Source organism: Garra rufa, chromosome 22 (genome assembly GCF_049309525.1).
Source record: "Garra rufa chromosome 22, GarRuf1.0, whole genome shotgun sequence".
Lineage (NCBI taxonomy): Eukaryota > Metazoa > Chordata > Actinopteri > Cypriniformes > Cyprinidae > Garra > Garra rufa.
Window position 1 is genome coordinate 36,950,626 of NC_133382.1, and position 26,769 is coordinate 36,977,394.

General features: G+C 28.3%; 1 protein-coding gene across 4 annotated transcripts in view; it reads right to left on the reverse strand.

Annotated features, from left to right (window-relative positions):
* LOC141297276 (receptor-type tyrosine-protein phosphatase epsilon-like) overlaps positions 1-26,769 on the reverse strand; it is a 105,244-nt gene that overhangs the window by 6,527 nt on the left and 71,948 nt on the right. For 2 of the 4 annotated variants that reach the window (XM_073827667.1, XM_073827669.1), the window contains 12 exons: positions 23,152-23,223; positions 19,802-19,938; positions 17,008-17,098; positions 12,170-12,246; positions 11,903-11,939; positions 11,708-11,805; positions 6,609-6,728; positions 6,319-6,482; positions 1,704-1,839; positions 1,405-1,554; positions 1,233-1,326; positions 954-1,030 (listed from right to left, as the gene is read on the reverse strand). In XM_073827667.1, the coding sequence (XP_073683768.1) occupies positions 954-1,030; positions 1,233-1,326; positions 1,405-1,554; positions 1,704-1,839; positions 6,319-6,482; positions 6,609-6,728; positions 11,708-11,805; positions 11,903-11,939; positions 12,170-12,246; positions 17,008-17,098; positions 19,802-19,938; positions 23,152-23,223 (1,253 nt within the window). The remainder of the gene's footprint in view (positions 1-953; positions 1,031-1,232; positions 1,327-1,404; positions 1,555-1,703; positions 1,840-6,318; positions 6,483-6,608; positions 6,729-11,707; positions 11,806-11,902; positions 11,940-12,169; positions 12,247-17,007; positions 17,099-19,801; positions 19,939-23,151; positions 23,224-26,769) is intronic. The other 2 variants (XM_073827668.1, XM_073827670.1) reach the window with 1 other exon arrangement.

The window sequence follows — 26,769 nt, forward strand, 5'->3', positions numbered from 1 at the left end:
AAAATAAAAAATAAAAAATTAAATTAAATTAAATTAATAAAATAAAAATAAATACAAAATAGTACATAAAATAAAATAAATAAAAAATATATGTAAAATAAAAAATAAAATAAAATAAAATTTTAAAATAAACTAAAGTAAAAAAAATAAAAATAAGAAATAAAATAAAATAAAAACAAATAAAATATAATAAAATACTGAAAGAAGCCAATGTTAACTTTCATAATGTTTCATCATATGTTTGTTTGTTGGCTGGTAAATTGGCCAAAAGTTCTTTCTGGACAGTAAAATAAAAAATAAATAAATAAATAAAATAAAGTAAAAAAAAAAAAAATAATAAATTTTAAATTAAATTAAGTTAAATTAATAAAATAAAAATAAATACAAAATAGTACATAAAATAAAATAAATAAAAATATATGTAAAATAAAAAATAAAATAAAATTAAATTTTAAATTAAATTAAAATAAATTAAATTAAAAATAAATTAATTAAATATAGAAAAAAGCCAATGTTAACTTTCATAATGTTTCATCATGTTTGTTTGTTTATTTCAGTTTATTTAAAAATAAGGAAAATACAAAAATTAAGAAAGATTAATGGATGGTACATTGGCCAAAAGTTGTTTTTGGACACAGTAAAATTAAAAAAAAAAAAAAGAAAAAAAAAAAGAATAATAATAATAATTAATTACATTAAAAAAATGTAAAATAAAAGATAAAAAAAATTAAACATAAACATTTGGTACATTGGCCAAAAGTTGTTTTTGGACACAGTAAAATAAAAATAAATAAATAAAAATAAGAAATAAAATAAAAAAATAATTAAATTAATTACATTAAAAAAATTAAATATAAAAGATAAAAAAATTAATTAAATAAAATTAAATATTGTAAGAAACCAATGTTATATTTCATCACAAACCGCCCCTGAAAAGACTCATTAAAACTTACATCAATAAAAGATGCGTTGACATAATCAGTGAACTCCTGCCCTCTCTTCATGGAAAGGATGACTCGGTTAAAATCATCTGAACAAATGAACCAGAAAAGATGTAAATTGACCTTTGGCATAAACGGCACGTCTCACGATTACAACTAAAGTCACAGGCAGAACAGGAAAAGGAAGAGAGATTTCTGATTAACTTCCTTGTAAACAAAGCCGAGCAGCACAACAACATACATTTTACACAGAAGCAAGACATTAAATATCTAAAACATATTTAAACTCACATGGAATAATCTGCAGGACTCTGTTTTTCTTCATGTTGGCAGGCAGGTTGCCCGTCCTCATGTTTTCCTTCATTATACGCATGTTTGTCAGTTTCTGCAAAACCAATGCAAACGCATTAATGACATGTCAAATCCAGATCAGTAAACAATCACACACCACTAAAATCCTCACCTTAAACTCTTCCTCCAGGCCGACGCGGTCCAGCGGCGCACTGGTGTTGTGAAGTTTATCCAAGTGACCCTCCAGAGAAGAAACGTCCAGCTCTGTGTCTCCATACAGGAAGTACTCCAGCAGAGCCTGATAGATGAACGAGTACTGCAACTACAACACAAATCACATTTTCAGTACATCTTTAAGCATCTATGACTTCCAGGTAACTACTTCTGTCACCTGTTTTTTCTGTAATGAGAGTAAATGAATTAGGTGAATGCAAAAAAAATATGCAAAAAGCAATGACTTGGTCTACTTACATCTGTCTGAACGAGCTGCGATCTCTGCTCTCGTATTCGTGAGACGAACCCGAAGACGTCTACTTTCTTTTCTGCGTACATCATGTCAATCATGCCATCGATGACGATGAACGTTCCTGTTCGGCCCACGCCGGCACTAACAAAAAAAAAAAAAAAAAAAAAAAACAGAACAGATGCAATTATTCAAAATATGAACAATATGAAAATATAATTATGAATGATTTACCAATGCAAGTTTTTCCAAAAAATAATATATATTTTTAGAGTGTAATCGATTTATTTTATTTTATTTTTTAGAAATAGATTTTATATATATTATATTTATTATTATTTATGTACTCTTTTATGTTGACTTTAAAATTAATTTAAAAATCACTTTAAAATTATAAAATAATACAATCACCTTGATTTATCCTTGATAGATCATTTTTTAGCAGAATTTTTTTTTATATTTTGTACTTAGCATTATTTTTTTAAAATACAAATATTATATTCAGACTGTTTAATTTCTTATTTATTTATAAAAAAATATAAAATTAATTAAAAATTAATGGTCCACTTCTGAAAACCAAACTTTTAAAATTATTTATAATACAGAGATGAATGAAAATATTTTTTTCAGCAGAATATTTTTTTATTTTGTATTTGATAATGTATTCAGACTATAAAATATTTGTATTTGTAAATTATAATTCCAGTTTACTTTAAAATGATAAACTATATTAAAATTAATAAAACAAATATATAGTCCACTCATAAAATAAATAAAAATGTACTACTGAAACTACTGAAAACCAAATGATTAAAGTCATTATACAAAGACAATCACCTTGATAGATAAATAATATATATATTATATTTAGAAATACAAATATTATATATTCAGACTATGCTTAATTGTTTGTTTATTTATTTATGTATTTATTAACCAATTGTTCACAATATAAATCAAAGACCTTGATGGATAAAAATCTATATTTTTTTCTAGTCTAATCTTTTTATATTATTTTTATAATAAGATTTTATATTTATTATATTTAAATGTCCATTTTATTCCATTATAAATTTTCCCATTAAAATTATAATTATAGTTCACTTGAAAATTAATTATTTTTCTAAATTAATAGAAAAAAATTGTCCGCTCCTGAAAACCAAATTATTAAAGTTATCATACAGAGACAATCTTATCGATAAAAAAATAGCAGAATTGTTTTTATATATTGTTTATTTGATAAAAAATTAAAAATAAGATTGTTTAATCATTTGTTTATTTATGTATATATTTACTAATATTTTTTAAAAATTAATAGTCCTCTCCTATTTTTATTTTACTGTTTAATTTGTAATCATTTGTTTATTTATGTATATATTTACTAATATTTCACAATATAAATCAACGACCATGTTGGATAAAAAAAAACATTTTCCTAGAACAATATATGCATAAATATTTATTTTAAAATATTTTTAGGAATATTTTTTATTTTATTTTATTTTCCTACCACTTTTTCACCCAAAAATTAATTATCTTGATGGATAAACATCAACCATATTTTTTATAGAATGTTTTACATTTTACATTCATTCATTTATTCATTCATTCATTCATTCATTCTAGTTTATGTTGATATATATTATATAAATTATTGCAGTCCACTCCAGAGAATGAGATTATTAAAATATTAAAATACATTATGGATAATATATATATATATATATATATATATATATATATATAGAGTCATGGTTGTCTACATTTGTGTTAATAAAAATGTTTTAATTATTGTCTTATTTTGTCAGACAAACATTTTCCTTTTGAACACTAGAGGGCGTGAGTAAGTAAACAACCAAACGATTGAACACCCACTCAATAGGGCTTTTGACAGGAAATGAAGTGTTTGGTATTGCTGACGCTGCGTTTGGTTGTTCAGGACACAGGATGAGGGCAGACGGTCAACACTGTGACACACACACAGATGACGAGAGGACAGACTGGCCATTGTGTCATGAAAAACAGCCACTCAACTGACATCAATTCATTTCATATATTCGAGAAAAGACCTTCATTCACCTAATTCAAATCACATGCTAATCGCTCTGAATAATGTATATCATTGTCTGATCCAATAAATTATGTATGCGTGACAGACTGACGCAAAAGGGTCCGCCAGGTCGCAAAAATAATTACTGTGGATGGAAGTTATGGAAAATTTGTCCTTTTTACTAAAGTTGAAATTCAAATGTGCACTTTTGTTCTGGAAGTTACTGTTGCTTTGTGAAAGTAAGACGTTTGGTCAGGAAGTTTGGGCTCTTGATGAAACTTCAATGTCAAATGCTAAAAAAGCTTTAAATAAGATATAATTGTGTAGATCCTGCATCTCTAGCATTTGAAATATGAAATATTATGTTTTACTATATTCTAACATGTCCTGATGTAAAAAATAGTGTTTTTTGCTCATGTAAACATCGCTGCCACAATGCTAAGGTGTTCTGTGTGGTTGCCATGTTGTTTCTAATTAATAATTTATTTTATTTAATAATTTATTTTAATTGAATATCTATCATTTTCATATATGTATTTTAATATTTTAAAATTGTTTAAATAATATATTTTAATTAATTTATTTATTTTAATTTAATTATAAATAATATTATATATTATTATATAATTTCTCATTTACTTTATTTAATCATTGTCAGCAGCTAACCTGAAATTTACAAATACAGTACAGTAATATCGCTTTTTAATGTTAATGAATAATATTGACTTTTATTAACATGTAATCAAACATTATATATTATAAGGAAAATATATATATATATATATATATATATATTAAAATATTTTAAAATATTTAATACTGTACAGTACAAAAACAGAACAATAATATTGCTTTGTAATTATGTTAATGATAAAAATAGGCTTTTAATTGATATATTTAATCATTATTTATTAATGTTTTATATTAATTATCAGAGGTGATTAAAAAAGTAAAATCTCGAAACAAAAGGTTTTGGTGTTTAAATATAGCATACATAATAAATATATTATGAAAACCATAAATATAGATTTTTTCTACATTATTTTTAAATACACATTTATAAATATTATTACATGATATAATTACTAATATATTTCAATACAATATTAAGTAATAATATTAAAATAAATAATTGGATTGCTTGTATTGAATAAATGTCATTTATAAATATATACATTAAATAAGCTGTTTTTGCTTATTTCCTAATTTATTTACATTTTTTAATTTCTTAATGTTTTTATATTTAGTATCTTTATAAAAAAATAAAAAAATAAATAACCAGCTAACCTTCATTGCTTTTGGTAGCAGAAAAATATAGCTACTAGTATAATTATCATTATTTTAGTTTATTTCTTTCTACATTGCTTTAAAATATTTATTTATAAATAATATTACATATTATATAATTACTAATCAAGTATTATAATTAATAATAATAATTAATTATCAAGTATTAAGTACTAATATTAAAATAAATAATTGTATTGCTTGTATTGAATAAATGTAATTATAAATAAATATATCAAATAAGTTATTTTAGTTTATTTCCTTTTATTTTTTAATTTCTTATTGTCGGATGTTTTATTTTTATTTAATTTTTTATAAATAAATAAATAGCTCATTAACAAGTAATTCAACATTACATATTGATTAACATATTTGTATTATACATTTAAAAGATAATAATGAAATAAATATAAATATGTAATTTGTGCTATATTATTTTAAAATATTTATTTATAAATAATATTACATAATATTATATAATTACTAATATATATTTATAATGTATTGAGTAGTTATATTAAAACAAATATTATATATATATATATATATTTTTTTTTTTTTTTTAATTTTTTTCACTTGTATAAAATTTAAATAAATGAATAAATAAAATATGAAAGTAAAATAAATTAAATAATAAAAATAATAAAAATACAAAAATAAAATAAAAATAAAATAAATAAAATAAAATATAGCAAGAGACCAATGCTAATTTTTATATGTTTGTTTGTTTCAGTTTTACATTTTTACATTTTTTAAGTTTTAATTTTAAAAATAAAATTAAATTAAAGTAAGCTAATAAAAATACAGCTAAACTGCTTTGCTTTGTTAGCAAAAACAGTATAGTTACTATTATTTTACCTTATTACTTAATTTTGTTGTACTTGTATTAAATAATAAATGAACCTTAAAATAAAGCTACAAGTATTAATTACTAATATAATGCTAAAATTAGTTTTATGATGAGGTTAATGATTAATATTGACTTTCATTAACATTTTTAGTTAACTAATATAGTAATGTAATAATATCTATTGATGGTATTAATAAGTTCAAAAAAGAAAATAATGACAAGTTTTCAGCTAATCATTATAATGCAAAGAACACAACACAAGGTCAAAACGTCATGTGTATCTTTGCTAGAACATATCACAGACCAAAACGTGTCACACTTCACATTTCAATGAGACTCAAGTGTCTTTCTCTACAGCTCAAGTTCTCGCCTGGTATTCTGGTTACGGTCTAGTGGCAAGTCTAAGTGTACAGCAGTCACATGCAACACAACCTACCTGCAGTGCACCACGATGGGCCCGGCGTACGATGGGTTCACCTGCTTCACCTTCTTCAGAAACTTGAGCATGCCAATGGGCGAGAAGGGAACGCCGAAGTCAGGCCAGCTGGTGAAGTGAAGCTGTGTGACCAGACGAGGCGTTTTGGTGCCGTCGCCGGCTTGCTGTGGTGGACACAGAGACAGGTGAGATGACACAGGAAACAACACATATATACATGCACTTAAACAAAGCCACAAACACAATTGAGATCAAGAATAAACTGTGTGAGAGAGCGTGTTCAGACTTACATATTGCACACAGAATTTGCGTATGGTGTAGTCCACCAGAGCTGTAAAGTCTTCCACAGCCACACGAACATTTCCGTACGTCCAGCATCCCTGATCAGGCCAATACTGATAGCACTTATCCTACAGAGACAAACACAGCACATTTATACTAGTTACCAGTAGATTAGTTTATATTGTACATGTTTTTTTTTTTTTTTTTATGTACTTAATTATTTTTAAATGCTAATAGTTCTTTTAGTTTAATTTCTTGAGTTGTATTAATATTAGGGCTGTGAAATGATTAATCACGATTAATCACACCCGAAATAAAAGTTTATGTTTACACACTAAATGTGTGTTTACTGTGTATATTTATTATGTATATATATAAATGCACACACATACATTGATTTAAACAAATATTTATATGAATGAATAGTTATACTTCTATTTAATTTAGACTATATATAGAATTATAAATATTTTCTATATAAATCTAAAACAAATTCTTGAAAATACATGTATGTGTGTGTATTTATATATACATAATAAATAAACACAGAAAACACACATTTAGTATGTAAACATGAACTTTTATTTTGGATGTGATTAATCATGATTAATCATTTGACAGCCCTAATTAATATTAAAATAAATATTTTTCTTACTTGCACTGATTAAAGTAATTCAAGTCAATAAATACGTTACATAAATAAGCCACCGTTATTTAAATTTTTCTTATTTTTTATACATATTTTTCTCACTTGTATAAATAAAATAAAATAAAATTTAAGCTACTAAAAATACTTTGCTTTGGCAGTTACCATTAGTATAGTTACCATTATTTAAGTTTATTTCTTAATTTTTTATTTATCAATTTCTAATATTTTTTTCTCATTTGCATAAAACAAAATATACTAAAAATTATTTTAGTTTATTTCTTCATTTCTTTTTATCAATTATTATTATTTTTTCTCAATTGTATAAAATATAAAATAATACAAATAAATAAAACAAAGCAAAAAATAACATAAAATAAAATAATACAGTAAAATAAAATAACTTTATTATTTAGTATTATAAAATATATTAAAATAAAATAAGTTTTGCTTTGGTTGCAAAAAATATAGCTGCTAATATAGTTACCATTATTTTAGTTTATTTCTTCATTTCTTTTTTATCAATTATTATTATTTTTTCTCACTTGTATAAAGTATAAAATAATAAAAATAAATAAAACAAAACATAAAATAAAATAACATAAAATAAAATAATATAGTAAAATAAAATAACTTTATTATTTATTATTATAAAATAAAATAAGTTTTGCTTTGGTAGCAAAACATATAGCTGCTAGTATAGTTACCATTATTTTAGTTTATTTGTTTCTTTTTAGTAATTTTTTATTTTTGTATATTCTTACTTCAATAAAAAAAAACAATTGTATTACTTGAATAAAATATAAAACAAAAGAAAATAATAAATAAAATAAATAAAAATAAAATAAATTTTTTTTAGTTTATTTCTTCATTTATTTTTAGCATTTTTAATGTTTTAATACTCTCACTTTTTATTTTTTAAATACAAAATAACAAAAAGAAATAAAACAAAAGAAAAAATAATAAAATAAAATAAAATGAAATAATAAAATAATAAAATAAAAATTAAGCTAATAAAAAAGCCTCAGCTTTTGCTTGCTTTGCTTTAGTCTGTTTTGCTTTTAAAATGTAATTAATATGAAAAAATGTACTTTTATTACACAAACATTCGCATTGAAAAAAAATTATATTCAATACAAAATATTGCTTTTCAAACACAAAAATGATTGCTATTGATTGATATTGACTTACATTAATAAGTGAATGTTACATTGTATTCAAACATGAAAATATCTGAAAAGACAAATAATACACTACTGAAATGTAACAGTATCTGTTAATGCTATTAATAAAAGTTACTCAGTGTCAAAAAACCAGAAAGACATGAACGTCTTCTGCTAGTCATTATGCTATAAAACTGAGAACACGACACAAGGTCAAAACATGTGGATCTATAGATAAACATAAACGCATTACATGTCAATCCTGTCGAGTAAATGAGTCCAACACTGCCACTGAACAGCTGTAAGTGCATTAGTGTAGTAAAGGTGACTTCTAAGACTCCGTGATGCTAATCTGAGCTCTTAAAACAGTCTGTCTGTCAATCAGCATTATCCAGCCCGAGAGCGCAGGATAAATCTCTCTTAATGAGAGTTTGCCGACTAATTAGGTTAAAGCCAGAGAGAGCTCTATCAGCCATTATTAAAATCATCGATTCCAAGCCCGACCCAAAGCTGATTTTAATCTGTGTCTTATTGATTCGTCTTTCTAGAGAGGTGATGGAGAGGAGAGAAAGACGAGTCGTGTGGCGGCTTTGCGACGTCTGAACATTGGAGAGGATCGAAACCGAGACACTTGTGGGTTATTGCTTAGGATGACCAACAAATCGAGTTTATAGAAAAGCACTCAAATGAAATCAAAAATAATTTAGTGGCTCTGTAGTTATTGTTTTTGCATTCCAATGATTTTTTAAAGCTATATGGAATAACTATGAGAGGATGTGCAATGTTTTAGACAGTGGTTTGAAGGGAATACTTTGTGTAAAAACATATATGTGACCCTGGACCACAAAACCAGTCATAAGGTTAAATTTTACAAAACTGAGATGTATGCATCAGATGAACGTTCAATAAATAAGCTTTCTATTGATGTATGGTTTGTTAGGATAGGACAATATTTGGCCGAGATACATCTATTTGAATATCTGGAATCTGAGAGTGCAAAAAAATCAAAATACTGAGAAAATCACCTTTAAAGTTGTCCAAATTAAGTTCTTAACAATGCATATTACTAATAAAAAATGACATTTTGATATATTCACAGTAGGAATTTTGCAAATAATCTTCATGGAACATGATCTTTACTCAATTTCCTAATGATTTTTGGCATAAAAGAAAAATCAATAATTTTGACCCATTCAATGTATTTTTGGCTATTGCTACAAATATACCCCAGTTTTGTGGTCCAGGGTCACATATGTAATGTAATGTTACTATATTACTACAATAAGCAGTAAGAGGCTGATTAAATTTTAAAATGTAATACATTTTTAAAGTAAAATTATTTTATATAATGTTATATAATATATAGTATAATAATATGTAAATAAAAAAAAATTAATTTAAAAATTATAAAATATAAAATAATAAACAATTAATAAAACAAAAATAACAAAATAAAATAATTTAGTAAAATGAAAAAAAAAAACATTATTTATTACTATAAAATAAATTAAGTTTTGCTTTGGTAGCAAAAAATATAGCTGCTAGTATAGTTACCATTATTTTAGTTTATTTCTTAATTTCTTTTTAAAATAAAATAATTTTAAAAATGTATACATTTCTTTTTATCAATTTTTTTTATATTCTCATTTGTATAAAATATACAATAATAAAAAAGTAATAAATAAAACAATAGAAAAATAAAACAATAGAAAAATTAAGCTAATAAAAATACTGCCTCAGCTTTTGCTTGCTTGGCTTTGGTCTGTTTTGCTTTTTAAATTTAATTAATATAAAATAAAATAAAAAAGTTACCATTATTTGCTTAAAATATAGCTCCTAGTATTGTTACCATTATTTTAGCTTATTTCTTTTTTCTATTTTATATATTTATCTCACTTGCATAAAATAAAATAAAAATTAAGCTAATAAAAATACAGCTAATCTGCTCTGTATTGGAACCAAAAATAATAGCTTTTAGTATAGTTACCATAATTTTAGTTAATTTCTTAATTTATTTTTTATGTATTTTTTATATTTTTACTTATTTGTATAAAATTAAAATAAAATATAAAATAATATAAATAATACAAATTAGAATGTTATTTTAATTTCTACATTTAAAACTATAAGTAAGCTAATAAAAATACAACTAACCTGCTTTGCTTTGGTAGCAAAAAATATAGCTGCTAGTATAGTTACCAATATTTTAGCTTTTAGCTTTTATCTATTTTATATTTTCTCTCACTTGTATAAAATAAAATAAAAATTAAGCTAATAAAAATACAGCTAACCTGCTTTGTATTGGTAGCAGAAATAATAGCTTCTAGTATAGTTACCATTATGTTAGTTTATTTCTTAATTAATTAATTTATTTAGATTTGTATATATTTCTACCCACTTGTATAAAATTGAAATAAAATAGAAAATAAAATACAGCTAACCTGCTTTGTATTGGTAGCAAAATATATAGCTTCTAGTATAGTTACCAATATTTTAGTTTATTTCGTAATTTATTTTATGTATTTTTTTATATTTTTACTCCTTGTTTGAATAAAATAAAAAATAAAATACAAAATTAAGCTAATAAAAATACAGCTAACTTGCTTTGCTTAGGTAATAATCTATTTTTATTTTTTTTTCTCACATAAAATAATAAAATAATATAAAATAAAAAGTGAAGTGACGTGAAGTGAAAAGTAAAAATTTGAATTTAAATTTGAAATTTAAAACTATAGTTTACAAAAATAATTACATTTACATCAATAATTACATTATAAACTTGTGTATTATATAGACTTCTTATATAATTTAGTTATTTGGTGTCCTTTTGGAATCTCCAAGTGTTTTTTTTTTTTTGGAAAGACACCTACATTTACCTGGAAAAAGGCAGAAAGTACAGATTAATCGTGATTAATCACATAAAAAATGCGCAATTAATCATGATTAACCATTTTAATCTATTGACAGCCCTACCATTTATACTTGTAGTTACAGTATTTGGACCTCAGTTTGCAAATAGTCACTACAAGTAGTCATGACAAATAAAAATAAATGAATAAATAAATAAATAATAATAAAAAAATAAAAACAACTTTTTTCTGTTTTTATATGAATCTTTAGAATTTTTCATAGTGCTGATTTTTGGCAAATTGCATGAAAACCAATTTGTGCCAATTTGACATTCAACACAGAAATTGCACCCAGTTTCTGAACAAAAGGGCTTCTCATTAACTCTACTATTTAACAGACGATCAACGTACAAGGAAACAGACCAGAAATCCAAAAAAAGGACACATACCTCTTTTCTCTCTTTCAGATTCGTAAGCATTACAATAGTAGATGATTTCTGCTCCCATATCATTCTCCAGAAGTCTGCGACCGTGTCTTGTTTCGGACCTGAAACACAGACGTCATCTTATCAGGTCTAATTATATGCTTATACCAACTGAAACTGTTGTCAGTCATGTGACTGCTCACAAAATCTTATTTTTACCTTGTGCTGCAATGAACTTATTCTTATCTGTATAACCCTAGAAAGAAAAAAGCACAAGAGAGAAGCACAAACTTATGAAACCAACATTTAAATGCAAATATATTACTTCTCTAATTTGCAAATGGTTATTTACTAAATAATGCAATGCATTACAACAGTGTTTTACATTTACATGCTCAAGAACTGTACATATAGGTAAATGCATGTTTGATGCATCAAATCTTCACAGTGCATTGATGCATTTCTACAGCATTACAAATCACTTACGTCGATATATGAAGCATTGATATAATCTGAACATGGGGCTCCATCGATCTCTGTTAAAATCACTCTGGAATGGTCGTCTGGATAACGGGCAAGACAAAAATTATGTTTTTTTCTAAACATAGACACTTTTTTGTTTGCTACTTCTCATGCTTTTAAAAAATGGTGACAAATAAAAAACAGCTCTTTTAAAAAGAAGTAATACAACGAAATGCCATGGATGTGGGCGCAAGGAACTGAAAGTGGTTAATGTAGAGAAGTTGTAGATGTGTGAGGGTGGCAAAATTTCAGTTTAATATCACCCAAAATAAGCACAGCAACATAACATAACAATCAACAACATGAATCATTCATATCATATATATAGTGGTTTATAAAAGTACCTGAAAGCCATACTTACGTAAAAGTACAGATATCTTACCAGAAAACGACTTTGGTAGAAGTTAAAGTCACAGGTTAGAATATTACTCGAGTAAAAGTCTTAAAGTATGTGATATTTATTGTACTTAAATACAAAATATATTTTTAGAATCTCAAATGTACTTTTTTCGCAATTGTGAGTGTATATCCATTTCTGGAAAAAAAAAAAAAAAAAGGTCAGAATTGCGAGATACAAACTCGCATTTGTGAGGAAAATTATTTCTCACAACTGCGAGTTTATATCACCAATTTCTGAGAAAAAAAGTCAGAATTCTGAGTTTATATCTTCCAATTCTGACTTTATTTCTCGCAATTGCAAGTTTATCACACCCAATTCAGAGAAAAAAGTCAGAATTAAGTTTGTATCACGCAATTCTGCAAAAAAGCCAGAATTTCCTGAAAAGTCAGAAATGCGAGATACAAACTCAACACACATTTGTGAGAAAAAAGTCAGAATTGTGAGTTTTATCTCGCAATTCTGACTTTTTTCTGAGATAAAAAGTCAAAATTATGAGTTTTATCTCGCAATTCTGACTTTTTTCTGAGATAAAAAGTCAAAATTATGAGTTTTATCTTGCAATTCTAACTTTTTTCTGAGATAAAAATTCAGAATTATGAGTTTATAAACTTTGTGTTTACTCACAAAAACTTTTGTGACGGAAATAAAGAGGTGAAAGAAAGAAAACTACATTTCAATGCAAATAAAACATTTTTTGAGGGAAAGGCAATATTTTTTTGCAATTGCGAGTTTATATCCATTTCTGAGAAAAAAAAGTCAGAATTGCGAGATACAAACTTGCTTGTGTGAGGAAAATTATTTCTCACAATTGCGAGTTTATATCACCAATTTCTGAGAAAAAAAAAAACTTTGTTTCTTGCAATTCAGACTTTATTTCTTGCAATTGCAAGTTTAAATGACCCAATTCAGAGAAAAAAGTCAGAATTGAGTTTGTATCACGCAATTCTGTGAAAAAAAGCTAGAATTTCCTGAAAAAAAGTCAGAATTGTGGGTTTTATCTTGCAATTCTGACTTTTTTTCTGAGATAAAAAAGTCAGAATTGAGTTTGTATCACACAATTCTGGGAAAAAAAGCCAGAATTTCCTGATAAGAAGTCAGAAATGTGAGATACAAACTCATTTGTGAGAAAGAAAAAGTCAGAATTATGAGTTCTCTTGCAATTCTAAGTTTTTTTTCTGAGATAAAAAGTCAGTATTGAGTTTGTATTATGCAATTCTGGGAAAAAAGCCAGAATTTCCTGAAAAAAAGTCAGAAATGTGAGATACAAACTCACATTTGTGAGATAAAAAGTCAGAATTGTGAGTTTTATCTTGCAATTCTGACTTTTTTCTGAGATAAAAAGTCAAAATTATGAGTTTTATCTTGCAATTCTGACTTTTTTCTGAGATAAAAATTCAGAATTATGAGTTTATCAACTTTGTGTTTGCTCACAAAAACTTTTGTGACGGAAATAAAGAGGTGAAAGAAAGAAAACTACATTTCAATGCAAATAAAACATTTTTTGAGGGACAGGCAATTTTTTTTGCAATAGCGAGTTTATATCCATTTCTGAGAAAAAAGTCAGAATTGCGAGATACAAACTTGCTTTTGTGAGGAAAATTATTTCTCACAATTGCGAGTTTATATCACCAATTTCTGAGAAAAAAAAACTTTGTTTCTTGCAATTCAGACTTTATTTCTTGCAATTGCAAGTTTAAATGACCCAATTCAGAGAAAAAAGTCAGAATTGAGTTTGTATCACGCAATTCTGTGAAAAAAAGCTAGAATTTCCTGAAAAGAAGTCAGAAATGCGAGATACAAACTCAACACACATTTGTGAGAAAAAAAGTCCGAATTGTGAGTTTTATCTTGCAATTCTGACTTTTTTTCTGAGATAAAAAAGTCAGAATTGAGTTTGTATCACACAATTCTGGGGAAAAAAAGCCAGAATTTCCTGAAAAGAAGTCAGAAATGCGAGATACAAACTCAACACACATTTGTGAGAAAAAAAGTCTGAATTGTGAGTTTTATCTTGCAATTCTAACTTTTTTCTGAGATAAAAATTCAGAATTATGAGTTTATAAACTTTGTGTTTGCTCACAAAAACCTTTGTGACAGAAATAAAGAGGTGAAAGAAAGAAAACTACATTTCAATGCAAATAAAACATTTTTTGAGGGACAGGCAATATTTTTTTGCAATTGCGAGTTTATATCCATTTCTGAGAAAAAAGTCAGAATTGCGAGATACAAACTTGCTTTTGTGAGGAAAATTATTTCTCACAATTGCGAGTTTATATCACCAATTTCTGAGAAAAAAAAAAACTTTGTTTCTTGCAATTCAGACTTTATTTCTTGCAATTGCAAGTTTAAATGACCCAATTCAGAGAAAAAAGTCAGAATTGAGTTTGTATCACGCAATTCTGTGAAAAAAAAGCTAGAATTTCCTGAAAAGAAGTCAGAAATGCGAGATACAAACTCAACACACATTTGTGAGAAAAAAAGTCCAAATTGTGAGTTTTATCTTGCAATTCTGACTTTTTTTCTGAGATAAAAAAGTCAGAATTGAGTTTGTATCACACAATTCTGGGGAAAAAAAGCCAGAATTTCCTGATAAGAAGTCAGAAATGTGAGATACAAACTCATTTGTGAGAAAGAAAAAGTCAGAATTATGAGTTTTATCTTGCAATTCTAACTTTTTTTCTGAGATAAAAAGTCAGTATTGAGTTTGTATTATGCAATTCTGGGAAAAAAGCCAGAATTTCCTGAAAAAAAGTCAGAAATGTGAGATACAAACTCACATTTGTGAGATAAAAAGTCAGAATTGTGAGTTTTATCTTGCAATTCTGACTTTTTTCTGAGATAAAAAGTCAAAATTATGAGTTTTATCTTGCAATTCTGACTTTTTTCTGAGATAAAAATTCAGAATTATGAGTTTATAAACTTTGTGTTTGCTCACAAAAACTTTTGTGACGGAAATAAAGAGGTGAAAGAAAGAAAACTACATTTCAATGCAAATAAAACATTTTTTGAGGGAAAGGCAATATTTTTTTTGCAATTGCGAGTTTATATCCATTTCTGAGAAAAAAGTCAGAATTGCGAGATACAAACTTGCTTTTGTGAGGAAAATTATTTCTCACAATTGCAAGTTTTTATCACCAATTTCTGAGAAAAAAAAAAACTTTGTTTCTTGCAATTCAGACTTTATTTCTTGCAATTGCAAGTTTAAATGACCCAGTTCAGAGAAAAAAGTCAGAATTGAGTTTGTATCACGCAATTCTGTGAAAAAAAGCTAGAATTTCCTGAAAAGAAGTCAGAAATGCGAGATACAAACTCAACACACATTTGTGAGAAAAAAAGTCAGAATTGTGAGTTTCATCTTGCAATTCTGACTTTTTTCTGAGATAAAAAGTCAGAATTGAGTTTGTATCACACAATTCTGGGAAAAAAAAGCCAGAATTTCCTGATAAGAAGTCAGAAATGTGAGATACAAACTCATTTGTGAGAAAGAAAAAGTCAGAATTATGAGTTTTATCTTGCAATTCTAACTTTTTTTCTGAGATAAAAAGTCAGTATTGAGTTTGTATTATGCAATTCTGGGAAAAAAGCCATAATTTCCTGAAAAGAAGTCAGAAATGTGAGATACAAACTCACATTTGTGAGATAAAAAGTCAGAATTGTGAGTTTATAAACTGTTTGCTCACAAAAACTTTTGTGATGGAAATAATGAGTTAAAAGAAAGAAAACTAATTTTCTATGTAAATCAAACATTTTTTTTGAGGGAAAGGCAATATTTTTGTGAGAAAACACTTTCAGATAGAACGCAGTACTTTTGTGAGATAATTTTTTCATACAGTTTTGTAAAATTAAGGGGATAAAAACTTTTTTCTCAAAGTTATGGTTTTACATCTCGCAATTCTGACTGAGATCCTGATTTCTGACTATTTTGTAGTAAGTAACGAATATGCTTCAGGGATTTTTTTTTTTTTTTTTTTTTACATGTAACACAACTCACTTTTTTTAACTGTACAGTTGTTGTGTTTTTGTGTTGTTGTGTACGTTTTTTAACAGTTATTTGCCTCAATTTGTGTGTGTAATTATTTTATACACAATTTCTGTGCATGCAGTTTGCATTGTGGTTGATTTAGTGGTTTTATCTGACAAATACAAAAATAAAAAAAGTTTATTGTGCCCCACCCATTCATTTCCTATGCGGGACCCTTGACATCCTGAGTGTGACTCATTTAATTAATCTTTGTGTGCTGATTTTAAAAGTTATTATGTCTTATAAAGTTTTCTCTGTATTTTTAATCAAATAAATGCAGCCTTAATGAGCATAATGTTTTATATATATTTATAGCCTCTGACTGATCAGGTGGCTGGGAACTGGGAAAAGTAGAAACAGAGAAAAAGAGTGAAATCTTACATGGTAAGATGTTTGGATATCTGTTCTTCTCCTTGTTTTCTTCCTTATTGGCCTCTTCACATGTTCCTTGAGTCAAACCCCCTGGTAATGACTGCCAACGACATAAATTATGTTAAATTAACAACAAACCAATGGTCATACCACCATATGCACATCTATTCTTAGATGCCATGCTGTAAGCTTGCACAGCTTGCATTTTGTGCATTAAATTCAACTGACACTCATTGCGTTGTATATTGCACTCTATTGTCTCTACACAAATGCATTGTTGTGCATCACACACCTGAGACGTATCGTTTTACTGCACTTGAATTGCGACCTAACACAGAATTTATATAATAGCATTTATAGAGCAAAACCGATCATGCTGTTCGAATTCCCACCAAACCTGTCATTTTGTTATTGCCTAAATGAATGCTATTAACTGGCGCTTTGTTCCTGTATGTAAAGGGCATTGTTTAACCAGCAGATAGTTTAATAGTTTAAGTGGCTATTAAGATTGTTGGGCATAAACATGGTTTCCACATGGTTCATTCAGTGTGTGTTCCTGAATCACGGGCCTGTGAGAGAAGCGAATCTTGAATCATGCGTCTAAAACAGGAGAGAGGGGCTTTCTCGAATGACTCAATGGCCGATGACTCCTCGACATCTTAATTCCAGTAATTCTCAGTGGGAAATGAGAGCCGTTGAGCTGTCAGCAAATGTGGAAGATATTTGCTGATCCACATGAATGCGTGTTTCTACCAGTTAAAAACATCACCATAATGCACCATCAGCTTCTTTACGAGCCGCAAACAAAATAACAGTGTTGCCACAAAACACGCAGAGAAACCAGAAGGACTGCAGAACTTTCAGCAGCTTGAGTGATGCAATCAGCGTAAACAACAATAATCAACTATTTTTGCAGTTTTCAGATCATTATAATAGGTGTTTGCATGAAAAACATAGCAATTGAGCCTAACACCAGTGTATTTTCAGTTTGTCAACACTTTATTTTAAGGCGAGACACTGCAGGTGAATAGGGTAAAAAAAATTAACTAATAGTTATCACCTTACTTACCCAGTTGTTTGATTACATTGGTAATTGCAAACATTTTTTGTATTACAAGTTTTCTGAAATGTTAGGTTTAAATATGCAAATGAGCCATTATTTAATGAAATGTGCTCTAATGTGCATACATTTTTAGTGCAAAAATCTAAACTGGATGAAGTCAGTTTCAAAATTCTAAATGTTTAATTTTTTGACATATAGAGTCAAAAGTTTTTACAGAGCGAATTTTGGGTATCTCATTTCGTCACGCCATAATTCAGAAAAAAAAAATCAGAATTCAATATTGTTTTTACCAATTTTTGGGGAATAAAATGTATTAAATCAAGCAAATCATAGATGAACAAATCCCTCTGTAAAATCCTTCAGGATGTAGACAGGAATACAAATGTAAAGTATATTGTAATTGAAAACACAAATAGATAACGTGCTATAAAAGTGTTTTTTGGATGTTTTCTTTCCAATAATCTGAAAAAAAAAAAAAAAAAAAAAAAAAAAAAAACACTTTATGAAAAACCAAAAAGCCCAAAATCTCAAACTTGACAGGTGCATGAAAAAACTGTTTTTGCCTGCAGTGTCTCCCCTTAAGGACCTATTCTCACTATTAACTAGCATGCATATTACTATTATTAGTACTTATGAAGAACATATTAATGCCTTTTTCTGTTTTAGCACATTTTAGATCCCATACATAAACATGAACAACTACACTATTAATCAAAAGTTTTTGAACAGTAAGATTTTTAATGTTTTTTAAAGCTTCTGCTCACCAAGCATGCATTTATTTGATCCAAAGTATAGAAAAAACTGTACAAACTTGAAATATTTTTACTATTTAAAATAACGGTTTTCTATTTGAGCATATTTTAAAATGTCATTTATTTCTGTGATTTCAAAGCTGCATGTTTAGCATCATTACTCCAGTCACAAGATCCTTCAGAAATCATTCTAATATTGCGATTTCCTGCTCAAAATAAATGTATTATTATTATGATGTTAAAAACAGCTGAGTATATATATTTTTTTTTAATTTTTAAGTTTCTTTAATGAATAGAAAGTTCAGAAGAACTCTTGTAACATTATAAATATAGTTATAATCACTTTGGATCAATTTAAAGCATCCTTGCTAAATAAAAGTATTAAATTCTATTAAAAAAATCAAAATAAATTTGAGAAAAAAACAACAACAACAATTATACTGACTCCAAGCTTTTGAAAGTTATAGTGTATAATGTTAAAAGGTGTTTTATTTCAGATAAATGCTGATCTTTGGATCTTTCTATTAATCAAAGAATCCTGAAAAAAATACTTAACTGTTTTAAATATTGATAATAATGAAATTCAGCATATTAGAACCATGTGACACTGAAGACTGAAGTAATGATGCTGAAAATTCAGCTTTGATCAAAGGAATAAATTACATTTCAAAATATATTCAAATAGAAAGCAGTTATTTCAAATAGTAAAATTATTTCAAAATTTTGCAGTTTTTGCTGTAAATCAAATAAATGCAGGCTTGGTGAGCAGAAGAGTCTTCTTTAAAAAAACGTTAAAAATCTTCTTGACTGTTGGTGTACCTTAACTATTAACAAGCAACAAATTAGGAGTTTATTACTAATATCGTTATTCCTTTATTGAGGCAATAGCCATAGTTATTAGTGAGAAACGGACCTTAAATGTGACCATAAATTTTTGGTGTTTTTGATATCTCTAACCATGATCAATATTCCTTCAAAACGCACTCACATTGTACTCTTCCCGGAAGAGTTTCCCATCGTCGGCCGAGCGTATCCGATATTCTTCTTCCAAGTTGTCTACAGGAATGGGGAGATATGTTTTGGATGTGGAAGGGGATCTGGGCAGTAAGACCACCGTCTGTTGCTCTGTGGAGGAAAATGGCACATGTATGTTATAAACAAACACTGAAAAATAGAAAATATAAATGATTTCATGGTTGAAATACACATTTACTTTATGGTTTCTGTAAGTGCAAAATTACAATAATCTCAGCAACTGAAATACAAACACACACACATTTTACTAATTCAATTGATTTGGTTAGCAGTAGTGAAAAAATAAACAATAATATAAAACTGATTTTTTGATTATAGAACTGCTATATAAAAATGCTAATGCTGTAACTGTTATTAGAAGATGGCACATTTCCTGTGCTTATTTTATATTGTCTTTCATTATTGGTGTGTGTGTGTGTGCTATACAAATACATCTGTATTTGGTCTGTTTTATATGAAAGCCTGTTTCGCCACTGAATTAAAAAAAGGGTTATTGCAACTTATCTCACAATTCTGATTTTTTTTTCTCAGTATTGTGAGATATAAACTCACAATTGCAAGTCGTAAAGTCAGAATTGTGATATATAAACTCGCAATTCTGAGAAACAAAGTTGCAATTGCATGATATAAACTCACAATTGTGAGTGATAAAGTCAAAATTGCATGATACAAACTTGCAATTCTGACTTTTTTTCTCAGAATTGTGAGATATAAACTTACAATCGCGAGTCATAAAGTCAGAATTGTGATATAAACTCGCAATTCTAAGAAATAAAGTCGCAATTGCGTGATATAAACTCACAATTGTGAGTGATAAAGTCAAAATTGCATGATACAAACTTGCAATTCTGACTTTTTTTCTTAGAATTGTGAGATATAAACTTGCAATTGCGAGAAAAAAAAGTCAGAATTATGCAATTCTGACTTTATTTCTCGCAATTGTGAGTTTATATCTAGCAATTCTGACTTTATAACTCACGATTGTGCATTTATATCTCACAGTTCTGAGAAAAAAGTCAGAATTGTGAAATAAAAAGTCGCAATTACTTTTTTTTGTTCTTTATTCAGTGGCAGAAACAGGCTTCCATAGTTTTATTAATGAATTTGATTGGGTTTCATATTAGGGTAAAAAATATTCAGAATGTTGACAGCAGACTAAATACATTTTTATTTGAAGCAGAGGTGGGCGATATGGCAAAAAAATATCATATCACGATTTTATTTCATTTTTCAGAAATATTTTATTACGATGTTGGTTTTACTATTTTGCAAGTTGTCTGAGCAGCACAGCCAAACTGATTTCCCTATTTTAAAACCAAAGCCTTACAAGGTAACAAAATATAAAATAAAAAAAATTGCAGATGTTTAGGCTAAACTGGGTGAAGATAAAAATCTGTCATTTTTTAATCTTTGTTATTAAAAAATAAGAACACAAATACACTTAATATACATTTAAAACAAACTTTTTTTCCAGATATATTTACATAGATATACATACATCTGAGTAATTTTTGGTGTACTGTCCCTTTAATGACAATCGGCAGCATGTTCTGTTCATAGTTCTGTCGCTTTAAGAGCTGCAAGCATCTAATATCTACAGGCGCGCGTCCGTTTTTCTCTTAGCAGTTTACATTCACTTTAGACATAACCAGCAGTGTTTATATGTAATCATTGTGTGCTTTTGACAGTATTAGCGAACCAGACGCAAAAGATAGCTTAGTCCATTAATCAGGCGCTGACGCTGTTTGACAGACTTTTAGCGCGCGCGCTTCAGGTGTACGCGCGTATGACGCGCATGCCAGAACGCGCGCGGACGAAATAACTAGGGCTGTTCGATTCCGAAAATTTTGGAATCGATTCCGATTCCGATTCCTGGTTCTGGAATCGATTGGATTCGATTCCAGAATCGATTCCTCACTGTTGTTTCGATTCTTTTTCGATTCTTGTTTTTTAGATTGGAGGAAGCTAATTTCGCAATAAATACAGGATGTAAAGGTCGTATAAAGTTACCTTCTCATAATATGAAGCTTCATTTGTAAAAAAAAAAAAAGATATATATACAAATACAAATTGTAATTCATTGCCCAGGAAATTAGTCATAACCCACAGCTCAGCAGTGGACATGCATTTATTGCATGAATAAAACAAGACGTGACGTGTATAAAATGACAAAATTAGCAAACTATACACTGAAACAAAATAAACAGAACTTTAACAACAATACTGATATAAGAGCTATAATTTCGCAATAAATGCAGGATGATATAAGAGCTCGTGGCGTAGCTGTCAATCAGATGCGCTCTCGGCCACTGACGTGCTCTCTGCGTTTTCTTTCAGAGTTATCATTGGCTGATAGAAAGATTAAAAATAGCATTTATTTAAGATGTAAATAAGATCAAGACACGTCATGATCTATTCTGTCGTGCAGCGCTCAAAATTGTGGACATCATGAGCCAGTTCTCCCGTAAAATAACATCTGAATCGTTTTTTGAACTGGTTCATTTAAATGATCTATCCGAACGAATCTTTTTGTGGAAATGTATCAGACTATAATAACTATTAGCGAGCAAGAGGCAAATTAATGGGTGCTTCTCAAACTGAAGGCTGCATCCTTAAACTCAGACGAGTTTAGTAATGAGTCGTTTTTATTACGTTTATTTTCGTCAATCGACGTTTGATGACTTACAGCCGAAATATGCAGCCTTCGTGGAATGCAGCCTTCCGTTTAAGAGGTAAGTTTTAATGAGCTGAAAACGGCTCTGAATGAAGAGTCGATTCCCCATGAGAGGATCGATTCCAAACGTTGGAATCGACTCTCGATTCCCAATGCCTCGGAATCGAGGAATCGATTCTTTTTGGAATCGATTCCCATCCCTAGAAATAACGTTATTTACCGACAATGCTTTAAGTCACATGCAAATAATGTACTTTTTGACTGCGAATAAGCAGATCGTGGAGACATTTTAATCGTCAACGATCAAAAATCGTCACATCGCACACCCCTGAAGACAATTACCTCAAACTTACAATCATGGTTTTGTCACCCAGGAAAACAAACAAACATGCTCACACCATCATTTAATAATAATTAATGCCTTTGTGAAGAACTTAAAGGCATATTTAAAGCAGCATGTGCATATATACCTCATAAACATAAATCAAAAAACCACCAGCGACCCTTGTAGCACCAAAAGAAACCCACAACCATTGGGTTAGAGGTTAGAGAGGGTGAGATGTTAGACATATATAGAATTTAGACTATAGAAACATCATGCCCGTTCATAGACATCGCATATACTTGACCTTCTGACGGCCAGCCAAGATCATCCTCATCCTCATCCTCATCCTCATCTTTATCCACATCTATATATTCCTCTATACAACATACAGCACACACAAACACACACATAGTGACTGGTGTTACATTAGCATTTTAGAATGATCTCTGGAGGATCATGTGACACTGAAGACTGATGAAAATTCAGCATTTCATCACAGAAATAAATTCTGTTTTAAAATATATTCAAACAGTTTTTTAAAATTGTAATAATATTTCACAATTTTACTGTATTTGACTGTATTTTTTTAAACGTTATTGTACATAAAAGAGGCAAACAAATGGTGGCATAGAAAGCTGGAGAAAGTCGGTAAACCACTTCCCTTTGCACAGGTGTGACGTTCACTTCTGAACACTGAGACATCTCTATGACTGAAATGCCAAGTGGATTCAACACAGTAAATGTCATTTACACTAACATTTTGTGCATATTTCAAGCATGTCGTTTTCATTTTGGCTCAGGGAATATTCCTTGAGAGAGATTTCAGTCAGGATAGTATAGAAAGAGTGCAGAGGAAGTCTGTTACATAAATCTGCAAGACCTTTGACAAGATGCACAATCTGCGACAACAATCAGGTTCTAGATAAGCATATAACAAAACCTGAAGATGCAAACATCTAGAGGACATTACGAGGGTCTCTCTCTTAAGAGAACAATCTGAGATTCTGAGAACTGAGTCTTAAGTCTCAAGTTTGATCTCCATTTAATCTCACTGCTGTCTAATAAACCAAATTCTAGCTTAAACACAGCTCTTTTGTGATTTTTCTTACTAATGGCTAACCATGAGCCACAATTTGTGTGACAAAAAAGCAAACTCTATTAAAAGCAAACAGGAACAACTTTAAAAATGAACCTTCTTCCTCTTTCACATGGTTTTAGTCATATTTAAATATTTTTGAGGAAATATTGATAATCGAACCACGAATAGCATTGTGTTTCCCCTAGTTACAACTCTGTTTCTATGAAGCAAAACCCAAAAAAAATCAATGCAACCATTTTAGACAATAATATAAACGATGCTTAGCGATTCACAATACTGATATTTTCTTACTATTAATAAACTAGAAAAGTCTTGTCTAAAAGTAGACAAGCCAATGAATGGAACCTTATTGTAAAGTGCAACAGTTTAAAAGTCTTATTTCAGGATAATTGTCAGGCCATTTTTTCTCAGTCATATAAGGGTTGGTTAGAGATTTAGTAAAAACCACAGTTTGTGAAATAAAATGTGTTATCTCTGTAATTTGAACACAATTCAACAAAATGTATTTTTATCAAACGTTTGGTCATTCATTCAAACATTCGGTCTGCAGATATCCTCAAAAAAAAAAACACTACAAAAATCATTATATGCCCCAGACCTTACGACCCACTTTTTCAGTCATTTGTGAAACTCTTTAAACATTTAAAAAAAATAAGTAAATAAATGAATTAAAATCTAAAAAAGAAAAATTGGATGTATGCATGCAAAAAATAAATGTTATCTCTAAGTGTGTTATCTTTGAAAATCAAACACAACAATTAAAAAAAAAAAAATTATCAAAGGTTTGATTATTCATTTAAACATTCAGATATCCTTAAATACAGATATCCTTAAAATCACTATAAAAACCATGACCCATATGACCCACTTTTTCAGTTATTTGTCATTTGTGAATCACTTTAAAAATAAAAAAACAAATCCAAAAGGAAGAATGTTGTATATATGAAATAAAAAATAAAAAAGATCTGAAAAAAGTATGTATATATATATATTGAGTTTTAGTAAAGATTATATAAAAAAAAAAACCTACAGTTTGTGAAATAAAAATGTGTTATCTCTGTAAACTGAACACAACAACTAAAAAAAGTATTTTTATCAAGGGTTTGGTCATTTATTCAAACATTTAATATGCACTTATCCTCAAAAATCACTATAAAAACCATAATATGACCCATATGACTCACTTTTTCAGTCATTTGTGTATCACTTTAAAAAATATATTTTTAAAAAAGTCTGAAAAAGATCATTGTATATATATATATATATATATATATATATATATATATAAAACTACAGTTTGTGAAATAAAAGTGTGTTATCTCCATAATTCAACAACAAAAATTTAAAAAAGTATTTTTATCGAAGGTTTGGTCATTCATTCAAATATTCAATATGCAGATATCCTCAAAAATCACTATAAAAACCATAATATGACCCATATGACTCAAAGTCTGAAAAAGAAAATTGTATGTATGCACAAATGTCAAATGACTGATAAATATAGAATTTTTAGTAAAGAATATATCATAAAAACTAAACATTGTGAAATAAAAATGCGTCACCTAAATCAAAGACAACCAAGGTTTGGTCATTCATTCAAACAAGTCATTCATTCAATATGCAGATATCCCCAAAAATCACCATAAAAATCATAATATGAACAATATGACTCATTTTTTTCAGTCATTTGTCATTTATGAATAAAAAAAAAAAAATCTTAAAACAATGTATGTATATATGGAACTCCAAGGCACTCTCATTTGGAAAAAGTTAAAAAGCCTTTATTGCAGCAGCTTGGTCACATTAAACCTTTCTAAAAAATTTAAAGAAATACAGTAAAACAGACAAAGGACAGACCAGTATTTGTCAATAGGTATAGTACAGAGAGTGAACAAATTAAACAAATCATAAGAAAAAACTGGGGTATTATTGAGAGTGACGATCTTTTAAGCAAGTTTTTTCCTGATCCACCTTTGGTAAGTTTTAGAAGATATCCTACTCTACAAGATAAACTGGTCCATAGTTATTTAAAACCAGATTCCGAACAAATGTGGTTGAGCACCAGACCCAAGGGTTGCTATAAATGTCACCACTGCAATCACTGTACTAATGTAAGGCAAACAAAAATTTTCGAGGATATTGTTTCCCAAAAGCAATCTAAGATTAATCACTTTATAAATTGTAAAACTACTTTTGTTGTCTATAGATTAGAGTGTCCTGTGTGCAAAGTGTTTTATGTTGGAAGAACGAAACGACGCTTACAAGACAGACTGGCCGAACACAAATATGCTATTCGCACAGGCAACATTAATTACCCAATGGCAAGACACTACATGGAACACCATAATAGTAATCCGTCTACTTTACAGGCCTGTGGGATTGATCACATCCCACTGACCTTGAGAAAAGGTGATAGACAGAGGCAGTTAAACCAGAAGGAGACTTTTTGGATATTTAAACTGCAAGCCACTAAATATCCAGGCCTAAATGAAGACCTGGACTTTAGTGTTTTTCTCTGATTTTATGTCTGGTTGTTGCCATCCTTTTATTTTTACACTAGATTTTGTTTACTTCTACCTGGTGACTGTATGTGTGTTTTAGTATGTATATGTGATATTCAGTGTGTTTCAGGTATAATGTTTATGTCTCACTGTTTGGTAAGGATGACACCTGTTGGTTGTGATGTCACCTGACTAATTGATCTGCAAGGTGGAGCTTTCTGATTGGTGTTTTTAGATGTTAAGTACCTCCCCTTACCTGTGAGAACTGTTTGACTCCCTGATGAAGGCCAGGTGCTGAAACGCGTTGGAGTTTTTTTAGAAA